The 11,821-nt window shown below is 34.7% G+C and overlaps 1 protein-coding gene across 1 annotated transcript; it reads right to left on the bottom strand.

Moving 5' to 3' along the window:
- Positions 1-3,365: 3,365 nt before the first annotated feature.
- LOC114736673 (NAC domain containing protein 50-like) lies at positions 3,366-11,561 on the bottom strand. The gene is made up of 4 exons (XM_028924541.1): positions 11,145-11,561; positions 10,592-10,875; positions 10,016-10,225; positions 3,366-4,584 (listed from the first exon to the last, which is right to left on the bottom strand). The coding sequence occupies exons 1-4, from the start codon at positions 11,386-11,388 to the stop codon at positions 3,946-3,948; spliced, it is 1,377 nt and encodes a 458-aa protein (XP_028780374.1). The 5' UTR covers positions 11,389-11,561; the 3' UTR covers positions 3,366-3,945.
- Positions 11,562-11,821: the final 260 nt, after the last annotated feature.

Raw genomic sequence — 11,821 nt, 5'->3', positions numbered from 1 at the left:
TCTCTGTTTGGGGAACATTAATTGATTCTTTCATTTGCCATTGTTGTAGTGCTAAAAAAAACTTATAAACTGAGCGAACTAATTTTGAATCCCGCTTTAGTTTATTTTTTTAAAAAAAAACTCCTAATAAAAAGCATCACGATGGTAAAATCTCGTTTCATATTAGTTAGTTGCTTGAATGTATAAATAGATGTTAAACTATTATGCAACATACGAGGTGTAACTTTGAAAAACCAAAACATTTATTTTTTTAGTATAAATTTAATGTTAATTAATAAATATTCATTAGTATGAATTTGATATACATATGTTATAAAAAATTTGATACACTTATATTATAAATGATATTATTAAAATAAAATTTGAGATGGGAAAAAATGGGGCAATTATGTTGAGATTATAAAGAGATGCATAGCCTCATATATCAATTATTTTTTTAAGAAAAAAATTATACTTTCAATATGCTGGAATATAATTAAAAAAAAATCGATTTTAGCCCTGTTATCCCATACCTTTATGTATTTTTTTTTTTTTAATGCCCTGTGTCCTGCTAAGAAGAATGATGAACTTCTATTTTCTTAGATTTGACATCTAGAATACTTTTGCATTTCCGCTTTATATTTTGTTCGTAATTCTTTATTTATTTAAAATATCTTCAATTTTTGTTATATCGTATTCCACAAGGTGATTTAAAGCCTTTTTATTTTTATCATTCTAGAAAGTAATTCAAGGTCTTTTCATTTTTAAAAATATTAAAAAAAGGCAAGTAATTATATGGTTCTTTAAATTATTCCACAAGTAATTCAAGATCTCTTCATTTTCAAAGCAGGCTTTTTCCCCCCTAAAAAGACCTTTAAGTTTTGAAAACATTCACCTATACGGCTATACATAAACCCATGCATGTGCCACCGAACCTTTTATATATGTGTGTGTGTCTATACCCAAGATGTCTAATTGGCTATTTCATCTTCATTTAATAACCATTCTGTTACAACTTATGTCTAATTATGTGATATATTTATATAATTAAGAAATTAGAAAACACAAAGTAATAATTTGTATCATATTATTTTCGATTCACATACAAACTTTATGCCTTGATTTGTGGTGGCAGATTTTTTTCCTTAACAAATATGCAATAAAATTAGAGAACATCTATTTCTATTTTTTTTTAAAAAGTATGCACAGAGAAAATTGATAAGATTTTTTAGATTATTTACATTACATTGAATTTTGCGTTCTACTGGTCTGGATAATATCCATGTCATCATGTTTTCTTATATCTATTGGGTGGCTTGGTGTGACTTATACATGACGTGCTGTCAAAACTCAACAGTACATTACACTTATTCATACCAAGGCATTTGGCATCCCTAGACTCATTGGTGAGTGTATTACTCTAATCATTGCTTTGTGAGGCCTTCAGTCTTCTCACTTGAAAATCCAACTTTCAACTCGAGCATTAATTAATCTCTTAAATTTGCATTTTTAATTTTAAATGAAGAGAAGACTGTTGAGATTTAAATGAAAATTATGTATAAATATTACAATTTAATAATTACATCTTAATTTAGAATTTAAATGTGCCCTTCAAGGTCTCTTGGCTAAAAAGTGGTTCTTCAACTGTCCAACATCTCTAACTAATAAATAAAATTTATTAAAAGAATTGCAGATATAACAAAATCTGTTAAAAAAAAATCTGATCTAAAAAAAAGAAGAGGGGGAAGCAAATTATAACATTTATATATAAACAATCTCTTTATATTATAAATCTCAACAATTTCTTCATTTAGAATTAAAATTTAAATTTAAGAATGTTATCTGAAGTCTAAACTTATCTTCTTTTTACATTTATATTGGATTCATACTTTACATGAAAAGATCAACAATCTCTTTATTTTAATTTAGAAAATTCAATGTAGATAATCTAAAAATTCTCAACAATCTTAATCATTTTATCTATGCATTTATTTTACATTAAAAATTCAAATAAAGAGATGGTTAATATGTAAATAAAGAGATTTTACAGAAACCAATTGGAGTTACATCTAATAAAAGAGGCTTAGTCTCCACTATATGGCAAAAATGTTTTAATAAGTTAAATTCATATATATTAGTAAAATGTAATAACTAGAGTTTTTTTTTGGGGGGGGGACATTTCCATAAAACTCAAATATTGAAACTCAAAAAAGTAGGGAAATGATAAAAATCTTAAATACTGCCTCATCTCCAGCAACTCATTTCTCCAAGAGGTTTTAATGATTTGGCCAAACCACATATTTTTTTAATCCTTTGCGTTTAGTTTTAGTACTTGCATATTATTCATTATTCATTAATTTATCATCTTGGCTTTGCTTCTACAACTACTGCTTTGTTGAATTAGCCATGAAACTATTCAGAATTCCAATCATCATCAATGTTATGGTATAATTTTTCTTTTTTATTCTCTGAAAATAATTTCAGAATCAGCACTGAAAAATAAAAAATCACAATAATTACAAATTTATTATGAAAAGAAAAGGTAAAACAAAAAAAAACTCTGAGAAGAAACTCCAACCAAAAATGCAAATACTCCAATAATTTGAATTAGAGAATATTAATTGCATATAAGAGCTTCCCAAAGACCGGAAAGAGAGAGAGAGAGAGAGAGAGAGAGGAGCTCTAATGAAAACACTGATTACAATTTCATTTTTAGGATGAAAACATGAATTCCAAAAATATTGATGAATAGTGTTGTTCTTCAACCTTTCTAGTCCAGCCATCAAGTTTCATGCCCAACGAGGCCGTAAACCGCTTTCATGAGTCTTGACTGTTGGTAGAGGCCTGATAAAAATTATTGGAGACTGAAACAAACCTCCTATGATCCCAACGAAGACCGAAACAACCAGTAAAGAAGCAAAATCAAAGGTAGTAATCTGAAAACGATCATACCTACACAAAGAATGATGTCAAAAGCAGCAAAGACAAATATTATTCTAAAACACGGTTGAAAAAGTTGGTCAAAGATGGTGGTACAGAAAAAGGCCTGTCAAGTCTTGGATATGAAGAACACCATGATGGTAGCAAGAGACGAAGGACCAGGCAGAGGAACAATGGAAGAGATGGGCTCGAGCAGTAAGGTGATAACAATGGCAACACTGCACAAATACTCCCTAACAACCCTATATTTATAGGACCACCCAAAAAAAGACCCCTCCCTCTCAAAACACAGGGAAGCAAAAAGACAAAAAATAAATAAAGATAAAATTATCAATGCAGATGCATGCACCAAGAATGAAAATAGCGGCTCACGCATCAACACCCAACAACCAATGAGATGCAAAAGAAACTATCACTAAAGACTGCCATGTGGACCAATCACAGAATAGCTACAAGGTTTATAGAATATATAGATGGGCAACTAAAAGCCATAGACATTACACGATTTAAATTACAAGTTCAATACTCTTGAGAGATCTAGTCCAAGTTCAAAACTACAATAGAACCTACTTGCAACAGGGAAGGTTTAGAAGTTAGTAATCTGATAATGAAAAAGGAACTCTACAAATAAGGAACTATTTTGGTGCAATATGTGAGAAATGAATCTAATGTAGTTCTGGAGTCTAAATGCTGATGTGCCAAACGGAATTAGAGCCAACCTACACTACAATGTTTATCAGAAATGGATCTGATACACATATCAAATGATATCAAATGGTGCAGATTGGCTCACTTCCATTTGGCACATCAGCAATTAGATTGTAGAACTATATTGAATCCATTTCTCACATATTACCCCAAAATACTAGCCTATTTACAGAGTCCCTTTCTTACCAAGAGATTATCAACCTCCCCTGTAACACTAGCTCTTGAAAAATAATACATGATCCGGAAAACGAAGCACCATCGCGGCGCTGAAATTGGTACACTAGCAAGAGCAAGATTGCACATGTACAAAACGAGCTCCTAAGCATTCTCAGTGCCTCCCTTCAACTCCTTGTTCTCTTTGGTCAGCAAGTCAATACGTGATTGCAGAATGTTTATCATGGCCTGCGCACTCATCATCTCAAACTTCATTGTCTCCCTTTCCACTGAGAGTTTACGAACCTCCTCCTGCAACTGTTGGATGAATTTCAAGCAGCTGGGGGGCAGAGGGGAGTCAAGTGTAGAGGGGTCAAATTCCGGCACCCGAGTCGAAGGACTTTCCTTAGGTTCAAGAGATTCAAGTAGGGAAAACTCCACCAATGCAGACAAGAAATGTTTTCTTGAGGAAGTGCTGGTAGTTGTAGTGGTGGTTGTGGCTGGGAGTGTTGTTGCAGCAGTTGTTATTATCGATGAGCATGGATCCTGGCCATTACGGGCTGAATCCTCGGGAACATTTGAATTGCTAGAGTTTAAATTATGCCGCCTTCTTTTGTATATTAGCGAGAATGGCTTCGGATTGTCTGTTTGTGGTGATGGATAATCATCCATAGACTTAGAATTATCCCTTTCGGGTGATGGATACTCAGCCATGCTCTCCCTCTTGCAGACAGCTAGCAGATTTTGAGTTTCAATTGGTAGCTTATTCACATCAAGAGGAGCTTTATTGATGGATTGAGTATCCTGAAAGAATGAACCAAAATGAAGAAAGCATTTAGCACATGACAGCTTCAAATTTGTGATGCAATTCTTCTAGTTAGTAGTGCATAAATGAATATAGGGTTTACTGAAGTGAAATCTCCCGCGTTTGGTCCAAAATCAATTTTCCCCCATGAGCTGCATGCTATTACCCACTCAACAACTCAAGTACTTTTGCCATAAATAATATAAATAACCAGACTAATTTTTGAATAATAAACATTTAAATTATTGAAAATATGCTGCACTTGCAGTTTGAACAATTTCAATATCATCCGCCAACTGCGGAGATAAAGCTGAGACTTCAAAACCGAATCATTTACTTAATCCTCAATCTGGTCTCAAAATAATAAAAATGTTCGGCATATAAATGAAATATATAAATATATATGTGACAGGGAAATCACACCACATTTTAACATTCGCTTGCCTTTTTTTCTTTTTTTGGGAGGGGGGGATTTATTCCCAAATGAATAAAATGTTACAGCACACAAACATACTTGTGCGTTGAACATCTTTAGTATTTTGATCACACAATGAAATTATTTTATTTATTTATTTATTTTCTTCGGTCACACAATGAAAATATCAAATTTTGTTGAAGCAAAATTATTCATTTGATGAAGAAAAAAGGTCAAACAAAGATTCCCTCTACACTTGAGAACATTTTTATTGCATCACATACTTTTTATCAAGTGGCAAAAATATCCCATCAAACAGATAACAAAAGAAAAGATAACTACTCCAGTCACTAGGGAAACTATGAATGTAAACTCAGCAACCACACCAAAATAGAGAAATCTATAATTCCATGATGCATTTATGCTACAAAAGTGCAGTAACATGTTTATTGAGATGCCAACTACAGACGACAATCACAAATAAGTAGTATAGAATATAGATCACTATACAATAAGGCGATAGCTAACAAATTCAAAATAAAATGAAAAAGGAGATGTTTTAATAATCTGAAGTTACTGGATAACCACAAGAATTTCCTTTCTTTGCTTCGTTATCATCCTTACACCAAACAACTTTACACAACAAATCACTCGCATCTCTACCTCATCTTTCATTGAATGCCATTCCTTCTCTCATGTAAAATAAATAATATTGAAGATATTATTCAACAGCCCAATATTATCTAACAAAACCATAGTACTGTGCATAAGGATCCTCTCGTGAGAGGATATCACATCATATAACACTGTCAGTTTAGCCCCTTCTCGATTATTTTAAATTGAAGGCAAATGAACGGTTAAAAAGTGGGGCAGCGCATCAATTTTCCTTTTTCCTTTTTCGATTTTTTTGAGGCCCGTGGGGTTACCTAAGCATTTTGCCAAGTCAATTTGCAAGTTGAGGATTAGTATCACAGATGTTAATAGTCATGTGGAAGAACATATTTTCAACTGCCAAGTTGCTTGTAACAAAAAATTCAATGACAAGATGCAACTAAAACAATGGTATTATGTGATAGCTTACATGAAAGGATACCAACTGTAACAATGGAGGAAAAAGGTAAAGTTTGTAGATGGTTGGGAGAAAGTTTGGGGAGGAGAAAAGAAGAGATTTTAGAAGAAATAGATCAATACAATAATAACAACAAGCCTTATTCCACTAGGTAGGGTCGACTACATAAATCACACGACGCCATGGTGCTCTATCAACAATCAAGTCCTTAAATAAGTTGTTGATCAGAAGGTCTCATTCAATGACCTGATTGAGCCTTCTTCTCGACCTCCCTCTGCCCCTTTTTATGAGACTTCATGTTGTCTGATCTACTCTCCTCACCAATGCCTCCAATAGCCTTCTCCGCACATGCCTAAACCACCTCGAGTGATGTTCAACCATTTTTTTTTCGATAGGCGCTACACTAACTCTTGCTTTGATATTTTCGTTTCGAATCTCATCTTTTCTTGTATGACCACATATCCATCTCAACATTCTCATTTCTGCTACCCAACTTTATGCTCTTATTCCTCCTTTATTGCCCAACAACCACTACCGTACAACAAAGCTGGTCTTATAACAGTCTAATAAAATTTTCCCTTAAACTTCTCAGATACCTTCTTATCACAAATAACTCCAGTAGCCTCCCTCCGCTTTAACCAACCAACTTGATTCTATGAGAAACGTCTTCATCAATTTCACCATCCTCATATACAATGGATCCTAGAAATTTAAACTTTGATATTTGAGGAATAATTTGATCTCCTATCTTTACCTCCAAATCACCATTGCCTTGTCTCCCCTCAAAATTGCAATGCATATATTATTTTGTTCTTGCTCAAGCGAAAACTTTTCAACTCTAAAGTCCTTCTCTACAACTCCAATCTAAAGTTAATCTCTTCTTTTAATTCAGCCAATGAAACTGTGTCATCCGCGAAAAAACATGCACTTAAGGGTTTTTTTTTTTTTTTTGAATAAGCTCAGTTAGAGCATCCAGAACAATATTAAACAAGTAAGGACTCAAAGAAGATCCTTGATGTAGGCCAATCTTAATGGGAAAGTCCTGTATCTTACCTCCAAGAGTTTTTACACTAGGAGTTACCCGAGATACATATCTTGTATGACTTTGATATAAGCAACCCGTACACCTTTCTTTTTCAAAGCCTTCTAAAGTATTTCTTTTAGTACACGATCATAAGCTTTTTTCAAATCAATAAAAATCATATGTAAATTCCTTCCTCTACTCCTATATCTTTCCATTAACCCTTTTAGTAAATAAATTGCTTCAGTTGTAGATCTCCTTGGCATAAATCCAAATTGGTTCTCTAAAATAAAGTCTCCAACTTCAATCTATGTTCAATCACTTTTTCCCACAACAGAAGAAATAGATCGATGATAATTTAAATTCTGAATTAAAGATTGGCTCTACGCACATAGCAATCCTTGAAAGTCAAACCCAATTAGCCTTAATAAATACCCAACTTCGTCCATTTAAGCTAGTCTGAAATTTAAAGCCAATTTACCAAAGGTACTAACTTATAAAATAATTAGAGAGCCAAAAACAAACTAACAACAGCTTATCAATGAATCCTCAGTCTACATGTACGTGATCCTTTCCCATACTAAAGTTCCTTTCTCACACCCCCTCACTCTCACTCTCCTCCGTAGCATAGCCAGCATATAAACTCCTGTCAAACACCCCAACTAAGAAAACAATTAATTGTCATTTTAAAAAATAGCTATAAGCATCCACCTCCAACTCAAATTAACCACCCTTTATAAACCAATGATTCAAAAGCATATCGATTACTCCTCGGTATTTCATGTCAAGCAAACCCCCTCCTCGGGGTTTTCTTCCTTTTGGTGCGAATGGGTGAGATGTCATAGAATTCCATTAAACCCACATGACTGCTTCTACTGATGATTCCCATTGTTCAATGTCACAATAATCCCTGAAGTTATCTCATTAACTTGTACTAATTCAATTCAGAATACGATGCAACAAGGAACTCCATCATGGATGGTTCTAAACTTTTAGTAACATATTTCATTGCCGAAGCAAAATGAAACAAACTAATTCTCGCGGAGAGATATTTTGGGTGAAAGTTTTCCTGTTAAACCTCCTACAATTGCAAATCAAATACCGATATTATTTAGGAGAAAAGTTAAGCACGGTTTTCCTTAAAAAATATTAGCTATAAAGTTTTCCAACAAGAATACAAACGATTGAACGTATATCTTTTCAAAGCTCAGCACCACCTTATCAGGTGTTTCAAAAAAAAGTTCTCCACATTAATGTATTTATCAGAGAACCTTGTAACAGAACTTATGAAATTATACCTAAGTTTATTTCTCTCATATAAATCAAGATTAATCATATAAACTAATCAAGTTATACGGAAGAGTTAGAAAGTTTTCTTAAGATATCTTCAACTAGATTACCCAACCACAAATAACTCGCCCTGGCAATATATTTTTAATGTTGATGAACCATCAGAAACAGTAAGAACAACTAAAATTGACATTTTATGAATCTGCAGCTCCCAATCGAATCAGCATAGATTGATCCAAATAACAGATAAGTTCCACAGAAACAAAACAAAGTGGATCTTAACCCCACAAGATTACGTCAATGATGACATCAAGAATTTAGTAAAACAGCGATAAACAATTGTCCATAAAGCGATGGTCACTGATTAACCCAGAGACAAAGTGAAAAAAAGAGTTGGGCAAAAGATGGTCTCAAAATCACCCAACACAAATTGTGAATCCCAGGTAAAAGAGATTGCTAGGTATGGAGATAGATGCATAAAACAAGAGAACTTGAGTATAAACTCAAATTCCCTTTCCTTCCTTTCCAATTACCCCACCCCCATGTATCCATGATCAATCTAACTCTTCCTTAATAATATCAAAATTTGATTAACCCAAAAAAAGCAGAATGCATCACTACGACATAATATCTAAAGTGGGCCGGTGGCTGCATAAAGTAGACTGTTAAATGAAAATTTTCTTGATGGCAAAGATGGGGCCCCAAGCTGGAAGTCCTATCACCCTCATTCAACATGGATATTTTGTTTCACTTCCCAAAGTCAGGGCCTAAATGATGTCTAAAGCTCATAGAATGACGTTTGAAGACTTAAAAGTCGGAGGATTCATCTTTCTGGCAGCACAACATTTCTTTTTCCATCCAGTGAGGAAAGACAGAAGGGCCAAATTTTCAGCCAAGAAATGTAATCCTTCATGTTACAAAAGCCCTTTTAAGATAAGAATCACATGGTAAAAGCAAAAGTGATAAGACAACCATTTAAGAAAAGCAGAATAAACAAATCGGAAATATCCTAATGCTGATTTGGCATTGCTCCAACACAAGCCAATAAACCAATAACTACTACTTTATTTTGGTTAATTAGGACACGTAAATTCATCCTTAACTCAATATTCTTGGTCTCATGAAAGGAGATATAGAGAACATGGCATTAATTGCTACTAAAATAAACACACCCAGAAAGCCTGAAAAGGGGAAATATTGCAAATGCAAAACTGCAGGTGGCACGAGAAAGAAACATCCCAACAAATATTCTGCCTCCTCTAGTTGTCAGTTTAATTCATGAAGAATGGGATTTTTACACTTTTCATGTTATCAATAATCTTAGAAAGAATCACAGAAAAGTAATTTGACTAATTCAAGCAATCAATAAATTAGCTACTCTGAGAGTATGTAAATATTACCCTCCAATATCTACAGCTCCACACAAAGTTTATAGAAAACTGCGTTTTAAACCAGGAATTTGAACCTAATTACAAAATTAGTATATGAATTTTAAAATACAACTTTAAACTGTTACATTTTAAAAGTTTTTTTAGTGCCAATCATGTAATTGAAGCCTTACTGCAGCTGAGGCAAGACGTAGCCCCATGTCATATAACTACACTAGATTGAATGATTTTCCGGGAAAGAACAAACCTGGACAGCATTAGTTCGCTCAAAACGGCCAACATGACCATTGCCTTCAATGAGTGAGCGACGGGGAGCTGTAGCTTCATTTACAGGCTCCGCCCCTGGAATCAGTGCTGATGAATCATCCCATTCTTCCTCAATGAAAGGTGCATAACGTTGACCATTTGGAGGTCCTATGTTATTTTTGTGAAATACTCTACACAAAACGTATGCATCCTTTTCCACCCAGCAGAGAAAAGTGTTAAAAACAAGGTGAAACTATGATTGAGATATAATAACAACGTCCATGTACCATATTTTCCGAAACAAAACAACACAGTGCTGTTTGTTGCTCGGAAGATAACTGAATAAGAAATAACTTCAAACTTCTGCATCCAAGAGTTCCACAGTTTGGGAACCCAAACTACTAAGCTCCTTATTTTACGAAAACTAAATGACTGGTTCAAATGACGAGATCCCTTTCCAGCTACTAGGGAAAAGGAAGACATAATTTAAACAGTTTAAGCTCTCATCTCAAGCTTCATTTTTCTACATTTTTATTCCAGAGACAACAACATTAAGTAAATTTAACTATGATCTCACCTGGGCCGACCCAATTCCAGCTCTTTCCAGCTCTTCATCAACAAGCCTGTACTCATGCATAACCCAATTGGTACGCTTACCATCCGGAGCCCTTCCACTATGAAATACCAAAGTTTTCTTCAGCCCCACGGTCCTTTGGTCATGCCTCACTGGACGGTCATTCCCAGTGGCTTTCCAGTATCCTTTGCTCGTAGCCCTGTTCATTCTCCCTCCATTACCGTATTTCTTATCCAATGCACTAAAAAAATACCATTCTTGGTCCCTCGTCTTTAACCTCGACTTATCTGAACAGCCATTCGTCCCACCATCACCAGAACAACAAATACCCGGAAATGTATCAGAAAAAAGGAACACAGACCCATGAAATTTCCACATAAATAAGAAGAACCATTTCGAGAAAATCCAGCATTACAGCGTCAAACCCCAATGCGAGAGATGAAACAAAAAAAGGCTTTAAAATTTGAGGAAAAAGAAAAGAAAAACTCATCAGTCTTTTACCCACACAAATGAAATACAAAGGTAGAATATTTCGGGGCGCAAAAAGGAGAGTGACCTGCTAGGTCCCAAGGCTCGCTTCTGTAAATGTCGACCTCAGAGATTGCATCAAATCGGAAAGTTTTTCCACAAACTTTGCGCTTAAGGTAGTAAATAACGAGCTCCTCATCAGTTGGGTGAAAACGAAACCCAGGAGCCAGTGATGTAGGAGGAGCTTGTGGTGCTACTACTGGTGATGTTGGATTCGGTGTTGTGGCTACTGGGGCAGGTGGAGCTGCAACTGGCAACGTCTCGCGACCCATAACGGGGCAAGATTGAACAAGAAGAAGAAGATGGTGGGTATGGAGATTAGGGCTTCTGGTGGTGGAGTTGCCGAAGCAAAACGGAAAAGATGGGTCTTTGATTGAGGGTCAAGCAACAAAAGAGGGTACCTTCAATGACAAGAAATTCTCACTTCGTGGCCTCCAGGGATTAATTTTTCCCTTTAAAATACCAAAATAAAAAAGAGAGAGATAAAGAAAATAAAAAGGGAATCGCTTTTGGTTGGATTGCGTTACTGGAAAATGCGACAGAAATGGCAGTCACTGGCTCAACAAAACCATTCACGGAAACCACATAATTGGACTTTCCTTCACAGTTAAAAAGAAAATACTCAACAAATAGAATTTTTTTTCCAAAGTAAATTAGTGAGATCTTTCCCCTGATTGTGAAAAACCGATCTTATGGGCTTGGGAC

This window comes from Neltuma alba, unplaced genomic scaffold (assembly GCF_004799145.2).
Source record: "Neltuma alba isolate B1F8T4 unplaced genomic scaffold, ASM479914v2 tig00013357_pilon, whole genome shotgun sequence".
In the NCBI taxonomy this organism is placed as follows: Eukaryota; Viridiplantae; Streptophyta; class Magnoliopsida; order Fabales; family Fabaceae; genus Neltuma; species Neltuma alba.
This window is presented reverse-complemented; position numbering and strand designations above follow the sequence as displayed.